This window comes from Chamaea fasciata, unplaced genomic scaffold, assembly GCF_029207755.1.
Source record: "Chamaea fasciata isolate MVZ Bird 193981 ecotype frontalis unplaced genomic scaffold, bChaFas1.0.hap1 SCAF_22, whole genome shotgun sequence".
In the NCBI taxonomy this organism is placed as follows: Eukaryota; Metazoa; Chordata; class Aves; order Passeriformes; family Sylviidae; genus Chamaea; species Chamaea fasciata.
In genome coordinates, this window is record NW_027094107.1 from 8845191 (window position 1) to 8860763 (window position 15573).

General features: G+C 43.7%; 1 protein-coding gene across 1 annotated transcript in view; it reads left to right on the plus strand.

The window, feature by feature from the left end:
• TENM1 (teneurin transmembrane protein 1) overlaps positions 1-15573 on the plus strand; it is a 256550-nt gene that overhangs the window by 148293 nt on the left and 92684 nt on the right. The window contains exons 7-11 of the mRNA XM_066202385.1: positions 1147-1346; positions 1604-1814; positions 4511-4612; positions 5660-5854; positions 8823-9023. Of these exons, the coding sequence (XP_066058482.1) occupies positions 1147-1346; positions 1604-1814; positions 4511-4612; positions 5660-5854; positions 8823-9023 (909 nt within the window). The remainder of the gene's footprint in view (positions 1-1146; positions 1347-1603; positions 1815-4510; positions 4613-5659; positions 5855-8822; positions 9024-15573) is intronic.

Sequence of the window (15573 nt, forward strand, 5' to 3'; positions counted from 1 at the left end):
AATTCCACTACATGATGTTGGATTAGATAATTTATTAAATGCTTTTATTGTAAAAGATGAGGCTCCAGTCACTTTGCTCCTCGTTATTTCTCATTGTGGTTCTGGGATGAAACGGAGCATAAATGGATATGGCTGCTGGATTCCTTCTCTTGATTCATCCCCTAATGCTACACACTGTCCTGTTTTCACTCCAGGTCAGAGTTTGGAAATGCCAGTATTGAGTTTTCCCGACCTTTCAGTGGAATTAGCTCAACTGTTAGCAGGCTTGGGGCTGTGATGTGCAGCATGTCACAGTGCTGATCACAGACAGGCAGCAGAACACGTAAAGATGGTGATACGAGCCAGCAGAGCAAGCCAGCTCCAATCTGGTTTGGCCAAGTGTCCCTTGTTCGTCCCGTTTCCCTTTCTGTTTCAGTGCTCTCACACCCACGTGTGAGGTTACGTATTGTAGATGTCTGCAAATTTACTGTTTGGCATTCTGAAATTGTGCCAGTTCTGTCTTCAGAGTGCCTCTCCCCGTCCTCATGCCCCTGTTACACTTCCATGAAGAAAGACCAAGCCAGAGCAGATGTTCTTTATTTCTCCAGGACTAGATTAACACCACCAGAACAGAACCATTAGGAACGGTGATTAATAGCAATCCAGGCTTTGCACAGGGGCTCTGAGCTACCAGGTTTGATGGATTTTCTGTCCTCACTGGGGTCCGTTTGGGTGGCTGCTGCAGTGCCCCTTCAGCAGCAGAATGAAGTGTGTGCCAGAGGAAGGATTTCCCTCCATCCTCGCTCTGTATTCACAGTGAATGTGTTCTGTTTGCAGAGCTGATGGGCAAAGACCGTGGTTTACACAGCAGCACTTCCACCTTTTCATAATCAGTAAAGTGTTACTAGATTTCCAGCAAAAACCATGAGGAAAATACCCCGTGACACCTGTTGTGGGGAATGTTGCTCGTGTTTGTTTGTGCTTTCCAACTTGTTGAATAAAAAATGCTCTTGTCAGTGTTAGAAGTTGATTTTTGAATATTCCAACCTGTCCAAGGCACGTTTATACCTTGTAAGGAGGTTTATACCTTGTAACCTTCTCTCTTCGCCCCCTGTAAATACTCAAGTTGAGTGTTTGTTTGTTTGGTTTTTTTTTGTGGAAAACCAGTGTTCCAGAAGGGCCGGGCCATAGACACGGGGGAGGTGGAGATTGGAGCCCAGGTGATGCAAACCATCCCACCTGGGTTGTTCTGGCGCTTCCAAATCACCATACACCACCCCGTGTACCTGAAATTCAACATTTCACTGGCAAAGGACTCTCTGCTGGGCATTTATGGCAGAAGGAACATCCCACCCACTCACACTCAGGTAATTGGAAATGATCCTGATTCTATCACATTTACTTTTATATATATAATATATATGCCACATTTCTGACCTACAGTAATGCTTTTTATACAGAAGCTGAAGCTAAATTGACTAGGTTATGCAATTGCTGTCCACGCTGTGAATGCTTAGGCAATTCCTCTGAAGATTTCAGCTGTTTATTCATGTTTAGAGGAGACATGCAGAATAGATTCATGAATATTTGCCAGGCGGTTAATCTTTGCTCATTACTATTTCAGTTTGATTTTGTAAAGCTGATGGATGGAAAGCAGTTAATTAAACAGGAACCAAAAAGCTCCGAGGAGCCTCAGCAAGCCCCCAGGAACCTGATCTTGACTTCCCTGCAAGAGACAGGTTTCATTGAGTACATGGACCAGGGAGCCTGGCACATGGCATTCTACAACGATGGAAAGAAAGTAGAGCAAGTGTTTGTACTGACTACAGCTATTGGTAAGAGCAATCACAATCTCGTTGTCACTCTGATTATTACATTGCAAAGATTGTGCTTGATGTGTTCCAGCTCCTCTTAAGTATTCTCTGAAACGTGTTTTATTTCAGCTTGGTTTAATTAACCTCAGTGGAGCAACATGGAGTTTAAGCCAATATTAGACAAACAGCAACATTTGGATATGGATGTTCTCAGATAAATTAAGTGTGAAGTTTTCATGTGTTAAGATTTTTATATGATGGTTTAAATGCTTGAATGATTTCTGCTGTTATCTTTTTCCAAGTAAAAGAGATTATATCTGCCCTCTCTCCTTACGTGGGCCATAAATCCTACAGAAATTATCCAGGCTTTAAGTGTGTTATTTCCAGTGTTTGAGTCCATTGAAAGTTGGAAAATCTTTTGTGGATTTGTTTGCGAGTGTTGCCTGATGGATGGGTGCTGTTGTTTTATGCAGTTATTCAAATGCACTGGGTTTTTTGGAATCCAGAGGACAAATGAAAACACAAACGCAAAGACAGGAGGGAATGCCCTGGTGGCGCGAGAGATTCCTCCTGCCTTTCTAACACCTCTGGGTGGGCACGTGGTCGCAGATGTGTGCGTTGGGAGTGAGCGGTGCTCACACACAGGGCTGTTCTGGAATTTCAGTTGAGGGAAATGTTGTATTTGTGACAGTCTGGGTTTGCTGCGGGACTTGAACCACTGCACCCTTTAGTTAACCTGCTCTGCCATATGTTTAGCAAGATGTCTTTACTAGTAATGGCCCTGCCATCTGCTCTTCAGGGCAAGTGGATGCTATTTTTGCTTTGTGGTGAACACCTCGCAGAGCAGGGCAGGATGACTCAAATATCAGGATCCTGAAGGACTTGCATAAAAGGAAAAAATCGGGAATTGAGGTAGAGTTGTAAGGACTGGTTCTGGTGAAAAATTTCATACTTGCTCTCTTCAAATAAGTTGAACTTCTGCAAGAAAACGACATTCCATAATTCGATTCCGTCTGAGGAAATAAGATTCAAGCAATTTATGAAGCATCTTTGCAGATACTCTACAAAGACCATGAAACCTGGCCAAACTCCAGCCCAACCCAGGATCCAAATTCCTGATCCCTTGTTTATTTTTACTGTAAGACAGCAGGGTTTATACAGGAGGGTTTAGATAGTATTTCATTTAGTAGTTTCTACTAAATTATTTATTTAGGAACTTCTACTTCCCCCCTTCCCTTCCACCCCCCTACAAAAAAAATTAAATTAATTTCCAGAGTTTAATTCATGTTCCATGTGATAAAAAAGTTGCTCTCCCTCCCTTTGGGGGCCAATAAGCAGAAGAGGGAAGTGTGTGAGCCCCAGGGCAGGCAGGAATCCTTGGACTTCATCTTTGGAATGGCTGCAAAAAGATATTTTTGGGGCAAAGTCTGTTCACTCTGCTGGAAGAATCTGCTGCTGGTGCATCTGAAAATACTGCCAGCTCCTGTGTTTTCATAACCTGTGTGTCTTCTTCTCCTGGTTTTCTGTGCATCATAACTTGATTGTTTCTTTGGGGCTTTCCACAAAAAAATAAAAATTAAGCAAAAGAATTTAAAAAAAAAAAAAAAACAAACCCTTGAGGCACTCTTCTTGTTTACCCAGACTGGTCTAGAGTCATATTTGACGTCTCTGCCAGCAAAGGAATCAGCCGGAAACCCTGAGAGCAGAGCAAGAGCTTGGCTGCATCTCTGCCAAATGCTCCTTTGATCAATTAAGATCGAACTACACTTCTATAGGATCTGGGGTTTCTTATTTTTCCTCAATCATTTTGTGAGGGAGGTGTCACGTTTCCCGTTTTCCTGTAGCCAGAGGTATTTCCCCGTCTGTGAGTGGCCGTGGACAGTCCCAGTTCCCCGTCCCCACCCAGCACTGCATGGGCTGCAGAGCCCTGGGGCTGCTGACACCCCCCTGCTCCACACAGCATCATCTGAGCCCGAATTTACCTCATATTCTTTGTGGAAAATCCGTGTAAAGCACTGAATCCACTGCATTCCTCTAGGAAATCCGTGTGTAAATTGGAAGCAGCTAATCCAGGTACAGATAGGAGCCTGTCCTCAGATGTGTGAGGTTAAGTGGCTTAATATCCAAAGCTCTGTGATAAAACATGGGCGAGTTTTAGATCACAACTGAAGGTGGGGTTTTTTTTCCCTTCGAGTCTAGTTCTTAGTTCTTTATCACGTCGAATTTCATCACTGTACAAAAGATTATTTTTTTGTTTATCTGATTGTATAGGAGTGGAAATCCTGCCCTTCTCTGAGGGATTCAATTCACGTGGTTCAAATGAACTCTGTAGAAGGCAATTTACTCTATAAACAGGTTTCAAACAAATTACTTCAGCAAGAAAAGAAAGTGTTTAAGGTGGACATTTTTTTCAGCAAATACTCAGGTTCCTGCAGTGCTTTTAATGGCGGTAAATTTTACATGAACACTTACTTTAAAAGCTTTTTGGTGTAATATAAATGATGCACCTGTTATCTCAAAGCTGTCAAGAAAAAATCTAATAAATATTTGTAAGCTGCTTGAACAGGGATTTTGTTTTATGCTCCCTATGAATGAAAATGGGCTTTTTACCGCTGCTGTATGTTGAGATGTGTCCTGCAGAGTGAGGTGAGGATGCCACTCATTTTGAATTCAACCAATTTATGTTTTTCTTTGTGCACAATTGCCTGGATAAACAGAAATCCTGGATGACTGCTCTACTAATTGCAATGGGAATGGAGAATGCATCTCAGGCCACTGCCACTGCTTCCCAGGATTCCTTGGTCCTGATTGTGCAAAAGGTAATCTCCTATTAACTGACCCACGGTGCATGACAGGGATCCTGGTTATGCTGTGTGACTGCTGGGCTTGCAAAGATTCAAAGTGATTAAAGGAGATTAAATTCCCTTTTCCAGACAGATGGCAGATACACTCCGGGCACACATGTGGAAAGTTTCTTTAACTTGGGTTAACACGGAGCAAGCACTTCTCCCTCCCTGACTTTCAAATTTAATGGGTTCCTCCTTCCACCTTTGCATCCTGTCTGTAATTATAAAACACATTTTTAATAGATGGGTTAGCGTAGCATAATGTCTCCTGTTACTTAAAAGCGACAAACAGTTTCACTTTGGAGAAGACATAAGTAAATCAAATGCTTCTGGGGTCTTAACTTGAATAAGGTGTAGATAAGAAACCTAAAGCAGCTTAGAGATGGTTTTCCAGCATTAAGGCAGAAAGACCACATTAAGTGAGCTTACTTCTGTTTCAGGTGTTTCTGTCAGCATTATCCATCATCCGTGAGAACGGATAATGTGATAATAATTCTGCATGTGATGTCCAGAAGTTCTCACGATTTCCCAATGTCTCCTCAAATGTAGGGTTTGGTTTTTTGAGACTCAGTTGGCTCGGAAATTGATACTGGATGGTAAAAGTAAGCTTTCACATTGCTGGCTTACATACAGATCCGTGATGGCTACAATTTCAATGATGTCTTCTTAGGAGAAAAAAGAAAAAGGCAGGATCTTGTTTCAGTTCACAGGAAAGAAATAATAATCTTGCTGAAATCAGGCTTCCCTGCAAGTTTTCCACAGAGGCCAATCAAGGGGAGAGTTGTTTTTATCTCCTGTGATGTCCCATTTGTGGTCAAAATTAAGGTAAATGAGGAGACAGGGCCATTGTACTACTGCTGCACCACCTCGCTCAAGGATTTCAGTCTGTTACAACCCTTGAAGCAGACGAAGAATGGAGGAGCTGGAGTGGGAAAGCAATTTTACAGAAGGATAAATGCAATAACCGTTAATCTATGGAAGGATGTAAATACACTAAACAGGTCGGTCTGCCCCGTTCAGATTCGTGCCCGGTGCTGTGCAGCGGGAATGGAGAATACGAGAAGGGTCACTGCGTGTGTCGGGGCGGCTGGAAGGGAGCAGAGTGTGACGTGCCAGAGGAGCAGTGCCTTGACCCCACCTGCTTCGGCCACGGCACCTGCATCATGGGCGTCTGCATCTGCGTGCCGGGCTACAAGGGAGACATCTGTGAGGAAGGTGGGTCAGCTTGCCTTCTCTGCACCCTGGGGGGTTGGCTTTTGGCTTTAATTTCTGCCTGGTTTAAGTAGTTAAAAGCTCACAGAGGTGCGATCACCTTTCTTTGATGCCGTACTGTTTTCCTCAAAACTACCTTTGCTGTCTCACAGAAAGTAACGTTAAGATGGAAGATTTTCAAAGGTAAAGGTATTCAGGTCTTGGTGACAGTTCGCAAATGTTCACATTTTCACTTGAGAAGACAAAATTATTTCTTTTTATTTGGCCGAAAGCTCAGGGTAAGGCAGCCAGGAGATCATTTAAACAAAACATGGTGTGGTAGCTCTCCAAAGCAATCAGACCGCTGTAATCAGCTTTTCCCTTTTTCTTTCTGTTACATCTTAGGTTCTTCTGACAATACAAAGCCAAAAGGGCAGCAAACAGGTTACTTTACCGGAGCATATTGTTTAATTCTGTTTTCACATGTCATTTTTAGTGGGAGCCTTTGTTCACAGTGCTAAACTGGCGTCCTTTAAAGCCTGGTTTAACAAAAAGAGGGAAATTCTGAGAGAAGCAGCGACTGTATTTTTGCTGGTTGTGGTGCTGATGTCTCTCTGCCCTCATCTATAAACAGAAGCAGTTGTTTCCCTCAGCATGGCTGAGATAGCTCATCAGCTTTGACTTCCTTCCCTTGTGCATAGCCCCAGAAAGCAGAGCTCTTCCTTCCCTGATTTGATGATTTTTCACCAGTCCCCTTAGCCTGGAGCTACTGACAGCAGACTTTGTGCTTCCTGCTATCAAGATTTTCCGTGATTCTTTGGAGTAGCGCACACAGGAGGCTTTTTATGTTGCTTGAATTCTCTAGTCAGAAAAATGTCCAGGATGGATTTGATAGATTTGACATACCTGGAATGGTTTCTAAAGGGAGGATCAAGAGAATGCTTCTGACAAAGTCAGTTGCTGGTAGTTTGAGAAACCAAGAAAACCCAAATGGGAAAAAGCAAGTGCTGCACAGCTTTCCTCAGTGAGGCCATGATGCTGAACAAGCCTGTAGATGGGGAGAGGCTGAGTGCTGTTTTTAGCTCCTTTGTTTCTTGCCATAATGAGATCCTGCAAAATGATTGGGGGAAAAAATGACATTAATAAAATGACATAGATGTACTCGGCTATCTAAACCGAGAGTGGGAAAACATTCGATTTTTATAGTGAGAAACTTATTTTAATTTTTTTTTAAAAAAAGATGAAATTATGTAGAAATAGAGAAATGTGGTGGAGGGAACAAACCTGTGTAACCAAGCACAGTGGGTTTTCATTGGAACAGTGTGTCCTTGACATGGCTGCTCAGTTTGCATTGTAAAACATAATTTGTGTAGTAGTTAGGGAATTCTGTCAGGAATTAAGATTATTTCATTGTACGTATTTTTGTTTAATAATTGTATTCTTTAATACTTATTTATTTATTTAATATTATTTAATATTTATTTAATAATTGTGTTTTATTTCTATAAAACCAACCGGATTTGGTTTTATAGCGGTGCTGTTAACAGACATAGCAACAGATGTGGTGTCCTGGGAGCACCAGTGACTGCATGAATTCATTGCTAGGGGGGGTCCCTTGAATTTGTCCTCCCAGATTATCATTCCTAAAATGGAGTCACTCTATTAATTTTAAAATATCAGCAAAATAAAGAGCTGTCTCAGGATAAGAGGGAATTGCTGTGTATTTTTGTCCTACGCTTAGCAAGATGTGCATTGTCCAGAAACACTGATTCCCTCTCTCAGAATTGCACTGTGCTGTGCACAAGCCTGGGAGGCTGAAAAAGATACAAAAATAAATCCTGAAATAAGATGTCGAATTGGTGGCAAAGCAGTTCAAAAGATAAAGCTTTGCTTCTTTATTTTTAGGTTGAAAGGTCCTACAAACTGGAGGGCATTAATTCCTGTGCCTGAAATATTTAGCCTTCCCTTCCCGAAGCAGAAAACATCTCTTCATTCCCACAGCACAGGCTGCTGTTTGTTAAGTTCACAGTTTAGTTATTAACACACACACTGTGCTGATACTTGAGAAACACGCAGCAGAACTTCCACAGCGTCTCTTTAACATCATAATAGATTGTTAAACCCACGGATGGGCTGCTGGCTCCCTGTTTCCCATGCTCACCCCACAGATCCTTCCGTCCTCCTGCAGCCTCCAGGGAAGGCTGGCTGCTTCTGCTTAAATCCTGTCCTGTTAAAGCAGTGCGAGAATATGCTGCTCATACAGCCCTAACCAGCTGATTTAAATTCCTCTGCTGAGCTCCTGAATTTTTCACAAGCAATAGTTTAATCCAAATTGAGAACAAATTTCGTTCTTTGTTTGCAAATTGTTCATCAGTACGTTATGACTTTTATGAAGCTGTTCATTACCTGCAATTGCCCGGCACATATTTTTTATGTGTATGGGATTTTTATTTTTTTACAGCAAGCATTGAGTCAGAGATTCACTGCTCAATCTTAGTGGACAACCTTTTTTTTTTTTTTTGTAGCAGATTTTCAGCTTTAGAGAGAACTTTTCACAGGAAGGTGGAAGAGTAAATCATTCTTTTCCCAGATGCAGACAAGACACAGAGCACAAACGCCCAAATGGAAATACAAAGCACAATTACAGAAGTAACAATTAATTGCTCCAGCTGTTTCCCAGCCCTTCTACTGAAGCACAGCCTTAGACCGAGAGATCCGTCCTGGGAATCTGTGTTTTAAAAATAAGACAATCCATGACAAGAGATTGATTTGACCTCTCACAATCTTCGTGCTTGCTTTTTGCTTTGTTTTCGTCTTACCCTTTTGCACAGAATTCAGGAGCCTGTTTTTCCCTTGTGTTTGCTAACGTTGTTTCAGTCGGGTATTTGCCCAAAAAACGCATGAAATGAACCTGAATCCCTGCTGTATTTCCCAGGTAAGCGACAGCAGAGGTGTGGGTTCTGTGCCCTGAGCTGTGTGTTCTGCCTTGCAGAGGACTGCCTGGACCCCACGTGCTCCGGCCACGGCGTGTGCGTGCAGGGGGAATGTCACTGCTCCCCGGGCTGGGGAGGGCTGGGCTGTGACACTGCCCTGCCCCTGTGCCAGGAGCAGTGCTCAGGACACGGCTCCTTCCTGCTGGACACGGGGCTCTGCAGCTGTGAGCCGCACTGGACGGGACCTGACTGCTCCACAGGTAGGATGGACACTCAGCTGCACCTGCACTGCCCAATGCCAAAGGTTCCAGAGTGGTTTTGAGTGGATTGTTCCAGGTACATCCCCAGTATTGCCCAGCCTGGAGAGGGATGAGCCTCCTCTGTGATCCCTTCCCCTTCCTGCCCTTCTCGAGCTCCTCAGATGATAAAAACTAACATTTTAACGTGGCAGGGTGTCGTTGTAGGACACGAAAGAAAGATGAGAGACTCCAAATATTTCAGAGGGCAAAGAACATAGAAAAAAGGGATTTATTGTCTAATTCTCACTACCTTTTCTAAGGTGTTCCCATACAGACTCACCATGGCTGGTGAACAGGAACGACACCTCTCTGATCCCAGGGTTAAACCAGAGAAACAGCAAAACGCCACCTGGAGAAAGATCGTTTTGGGAAAGGAGAGTTGTTGGCCAGGATGGTTTTGAGGAGAAGCTTTCTTGGGAAATTCTTCCTTGGGAAAAAGTCGGCAGGTGCCAGCAGGCTGAAATCTCTCAGACCCAGAGATATCAGGCCCACAGCAGGGTGGGGATAGACAAGAATTGGTATGGGAGGAAGAAGAGAGATGAAGGGTGACTGTGACCTGTGCATATCCTTAGGAATTGCCAATGTTTGGAGACCCAGCCTGAGCTCTGGAATCACTCATGGATTTTTTGAGGCTGGAAAGGACCATGTTGTTCACGTTGTTTGATTTTCTGTAGAACATTACCAAAAAATAACAATCATCCTTCAGGTTTTGCTTGGCGCTCGTGGTTTCTGTTTGGATTTTTGAAAGTGAAGCTTCACACAGAGACTGAAAATGAAGGGTAGTCTTCCATTTCCTAGATAAATTGTTGTTTCAATTATGTCTGGGCCTCTCTGCTAAAACCCTGCTCCTTCCATTCCTGGTTTGAATGGGGGCAAAGTCTTGCAATCATGTTTCTTTCTGTGAGGTGAAAGGTTGGCAAATTATTTGAAGTCCTTTCCAGTGTCCAGCCTGATCTCTGCTCTGACCTGTGGACTGGCACAACCCAATATCACTGCAGCACCTCCAGATACTCCTTCTGTTTCCAAAGTTATTGCTGGACAATTGCCATCCCTTCAGGGCCAGAAAATCCTCTTGCAGGACTCCAAAGCAGCTGTCAGGATATGTTTTCATTGTGTTTAAATTGGTTCTCAATAAAAGCAGCTCAATATGGTTTGAAAGTTGTTCAGCCACTCAGTATTGCTAATCCTATACTACTCGTAGGACGCAGCTCAGGCTGGCTTTTGTTCAGCTCTGTTCAGATCCATCCTTTCAATATCCTTAGCTGGATATCTGTTTCAGCTATATTTGGCCTCTTTCTACCCTACAATATTGAACTTCCATGAAAAGTCACTTTCCTTTGTTAGCTCAGATTTCAATTTACCTCTCCCAGAGATGACATGGTTTTCCTTTAAGCTTTGCCTTGCTCCTTATGAGCATCTTTGTAAAGGCTCTTCCTATGAGCTAACTACAAACACACAGATAATAAACCCCTGATTCTTCTGCCTCCTTTTGGCAGCATCAGCTGAATTTCACCCTGGAAAGAGTCCGGCAGATTTTTAGCTACACCAATCAAAACAACATTGTTATGTCTTTTCTACAGCCGTATGTGATCAGGAGAAGAAATCTAAAAAGTACTTTCTCTCTATCTTTGGTTTCTTACATGGACAGGATCAGAGTGCTGTCACTGTTCCATGTGGTTATAGGCTGACATGTATTTGCCATGAGGGAGCTGGATTAGCCTGGTAATTCATTGCTATCTTGTTTATCACTTGGCCCATTTAATTTTAGTTCTTTCCTAGCTTGGTCGTCTTTTGGCAAAGTGCTCAGATTTAACCATTACCAGTTCAGCCATCTGACAGGAGATGTGCCCAAGGGAACTGCACAAGACCCTGAGCTCCATTTCTCATTCAGTCTCCCCCTGCCCCTAGGAGATGTGGAGAACTGAAGTTTCATGCTTTGTTCCAAGTCTGACTGATTATATAATATGTTTTGTGAAAACCACCTGTGCTGAAAAAGGTCATCCCTGGAGCGTTTCAGAGTCTCAGCACCTATCACCGTGCTGAACCCTGTTATGGCAGTATGTGAAATCCATTATCAGCCTGACCTTCAGCACAGATCTCAGCTGACCTGTGCAGCAGGGGTGTGATCTACAGGACATGGCACAGCCAGGAGGATGGGAGACTGGTATTACACTATTTGAATGTCACCAGGACTTCAGTGTAATCATCTTTCTGCTCACTGTCTGTGGATCTTTGTTGCTTTATTTATATGCTGTCACCCAAAATGCCTTGATGTTAATGAGTCATCTCCCCTTGAGGTGTCTGGGCTGTGCTTTTCAGAAAGAGAAAATCAAACTCCTGACTACTGACTGCTCCTGTCAGGTAGAAGGGAAGCTCTGACTAATTGAAGGTGCAGCATCAACTGAACAAAAGAACTCATCTTCTGTTCTCAGATTGACACCTTTAACATGGAGCCTTGAGATTAAGGGAGAGAAATATCAAGAGAAAATGGACTCAGAGTTATTCAGGGGGGCAGAGCCTTGCATGAATTAGTGTGACTGCAGTGATACCAGCAGTGCAGTCCCAGCGTGCTTCAGGTGAGAATCCAGCCCTGAGTCACTAATTAATTGCAGCACTGTGCCTAAAATACGACAGACTGAGAGATCTGTGACAGAGCTGATGGCTCTGACATCCTGTCCTGCATTCATTTCTTTAGACTCTGTTCAGACAAAGTAGGCCACTCTCTGTCCCCTTACTCCAGGACATTTGTCATAATTCCACTGAATCCATTTATACCACTGAAGCAACCTAATTATGATTGGGAAAAGAATACTGGCAGTTCTTAGTCACAAAAAACATTCATCCTAAAATGATTATATGGAGATGGCATATATTTAGCATATCTATTTTTGGTGAAGCTCTCCTAGCAAGATTGGTGGTAATTTTACAAAGGGCAAAAATGAATCAGCAGCCTCTTCCTTCGATATCTTGGTGAAGCAAAAAAGCCTCTTTAAAACTGAAGTGCTTTGAAAAATGCAAAATGTTGTAATTGTTGTAAATTGATATGTGCAGAGTGGAGTAATTTAAAAATCATTAGAAGTCTGCATTTTTTACAGTAAAGTACTTCAAAAAGAAATGAAGGCATAATGCAGTATATTAATATAGTTCAAGACATCTCAAATAGGTTTCAAAATTAAACATCAAAAACCGCAGCTTGAAAAAATAATTAGGTGAACCCATTTCAGCATAATCAGAAACTCTTCAGGTTCAGGGAATTGCAGTGGAGGGGTGTCAGTCACTCTCTTTTGCCAAGGATGTTCACTACAGAGAGCCTGCACTGGTGGAAGTAGCCTTGAAATTTCCTCAGTGCATGATGGAATGTCGTGCATTTTCTGTGGATTGCTCAGTTGGTGCTTCCACCCTGCTCCCTAGTTTGGACAAATCTCAAGAACTTTTTAATTATACCAGAAACGTCCTTCACTGTTTTGTTCTTTAGAAATGATGGAATTGCTTAATTTCGTCTAACTGTCCTCTTTCTGTGATTTGTGAGGAGCTTTGCCTATTGCTGCTCTGCTAATTAAAAGGATGATTGAAGTTCCCCTGCTGTACATTGTCTGGCATTGTAGAAAGGCTCTTCCCTACTACTGTATATTTCATTGAAAAGAAAAAAAAAAAAAAAAGCAATGCGTGAGTAGTTTGATTTTTGTATCTCCTGTAGAGCTGCAAGAGTTTGCAAAAATGTGTCTGGTGAGCAAGGTTTCTATTAAAAATGTACTGCTTAAAGATTGGAACACTTAATATGTGTTGCTGCAGAATTTAAAACAGGAGAAATTTAAGGCAGTGAAGAAGCACTCCAATAAAAAATAATTATCCTACATGTTTAAATCAGTCCACAGGGAACCAAAAATACCTGATGTAGTAATGTATTGATTGAAGAAATAGGATGAGTCAAGGCTATGAGATATACAGTGAGGAGACATGGGGTGTTTTTCAACTGATTGCTGCTTATTTTGCAGATATGCCAAAAATAATGGCCCTTCCCTTTCCTTTTTCTTCCTGAAAATTAAGATTCTTAATCTATTGCTGTCTGCGCCTCATTCAGCAATGAATGGAAATATTCCTCATTCCAGTGAAAACGCAATTCGGTTAAGTCACCTTTCGAAAACCCTGGCCCAAATCCAGAGCAAGGTGTTCCTCTTTTCACGGGGTGGAATCCACAGCCCCAGTCTCGGGGCTTCTACCTCAGCATCCCTTGGCTCACCCGGGAGGGAAATACCCGGATTATTCTGCTTACCCTGCACTCGGGGCAGCTGACGGAGCCTTTCTGCAGGGAGCCCATCCTGTCGGGGCTGTCCCCTCCCTGTGCTCTGTGTGCCCATGGTCCTGCAAGGTCCTGCAAGGTCCTGCACGCTGCTCTTCTTGTGTTGGGGTGAGCTTCTGTTTCCTCCCAGCTGGAACAGCACAAGTGGGAGTTGCTGGAGCAAGGGGACAAAAGAGCACTGGAACAACTAGAGGTTTTGTCCTTCCGTGAATTTCAGAACGTCTGTTGTGCGAAATGTGCCGCATCATCCCCTAAAAAGCAGATATTCGTGATGTTTGTTGTTGTCACGGTAAGTGTTGCACTAAAATCGCTATCATTTCAACGTATTTATGCAGCAGAGTCTGTGAATTTTAACTTCCTCTGAAAATAGGCAATTGCTATTGGTAAAAGTCAAAGCCATGGGAACTTCCCTCCGTGCTGCGTTTCTGAGGGTTTTGATTTGTGTGTATTGTTGCCAGGGTAATAACATCTGTAGACATGGAAGGATTTCCCAGTCTCTGCCCTCCTTAAGGACATTTGCTTAAATATTTTGGCTCAAATAATACATTAAAAAAAAAAAACAAAACAAAACTAGGTTTCTAATAATTATCCCAGATATTTTAATGGCCATGAGGCAATAACTCCTTGTTTACTGTAGCTGCGGTGTACATTTGGGGGTGTCACTCTTCAGTCCAGGAAGCCTTGGCCATTTTATAGACAGATTGTTAACACAGCGTCTGTCACCTGGGGTCCAGAATCATTTTGCGAGGGAGTGCAGAGAGCCGACCGTTCACATGCGTGGTGATGGTTCCCCTGTCCTGTGCTGAGGTCAGAGCTGCCCTGAGGAGGGGTGGGCAGGCTGCTGGTGCCCCGCAGCTCTGGGGACTCATCCAGGCTCCCCAGAACAAATGCAAGTCACGAGCCGCACCTTTGCTCTGGCAGCAGCTGCCTGCTGCTATTTCTGTTTGTGCTGCTGACACCGAGGAGGGTCTGCTTTGTTTCCTGGGAGCTGGTTGTGCCTGCTCTCTCCTGCCCAGGCTCCGCTGAGAGCACGGGGACGTTTTCTCCCTGCCTGTGGATGGGCACAGAGCTCCCAGGCAGGTGCTGAGCGCTGTGGAATTTGTGCTAATTGAGGCTGCACTCCTTGGTTTTGTGCAAGAGCTGCTTCTGCCTCACCGCTGGGTTTGTCCAAGGAGCTGTTGATTTGTGCTAGAACAGGAGGGAGCAGGGCCAGCGGCTTCACCTGCTTTTGCTTTTTCCTGGGAACCTGAGATGTAACTTAGAAGCTGGTGATGACTTTTGGTTTCTCACAGTAGTTTCTCCTGCAGTACAGATTCATTGTTGGGAACACACAGACCAAAGCCTTGTTTTAGTTGAGTCACTGTTTCATTGAATCGTGGAATGACTCGGGTTTAAGGGCGCCGTCCAACTTCCCTGCTGTGAACAGGAACATCTTCCACTAGGTCGGGTTGCTCGGAGCCTCTTCCAGCCTGGCCTGAACACACCCACAGCTTCTCTGGACAGCCTCTGTCTGTGACTCAGCGCCCTCAGAGTCAGGAATTTCTTCCTAATACCTGATCTAAACCCGCTCTCTTTCAGTTTAAAGCCGTTTCCCTGTGTCCTATCACTACACGTCCACTGTTCCTGTCCCTCTTCCTTGCTCCCTTCAGGTCCTGGGAGGCCACAGTTAGGTCACCCTGCAGCTTCTCTTCTCCAGGTGTAACAGATTTCCCTCTGTCCATTAGACTGGCTCCTCAGTGAAAAAAAATTGAGGTAAAAATCACATTCCTTTAAAAGCATTCAGTCCCAGGGCGTAGATGTACATTCTGCAGATCATTTTCCCCTTTCCTTCCGAGTGCCAGCTCGGTGTCTGATTTGGCCACCAAGGGCATCCCTGGCACTTGTGGGCTGCCATTGCTCTTACTCAGATGAATCTGAGTTGCTGTTCTGTGTACCACAGAAGATTTAGTGCCTATGTGGACATACCCTGATCCCCGCAGACAGCCTGGGGAACTTTTGCTGAAAATAGTCGTCTCAAAACCTTTATTTTCTTTTGATGCTGGATTAGTCCAGGCTGTACGTGAGAGAGCACTGCACTGAATGCGCCTGCTGAGCCACCCCTTTGCCTATTTCCCTTTCCCCCCAAAGCCATGGCTGTCCTCCGTGTTTCTCATCGTTACCACCTCACGCCTGCCCTGATCCTTGTGGTCTGTCACTTGCTCTACAGGTTTC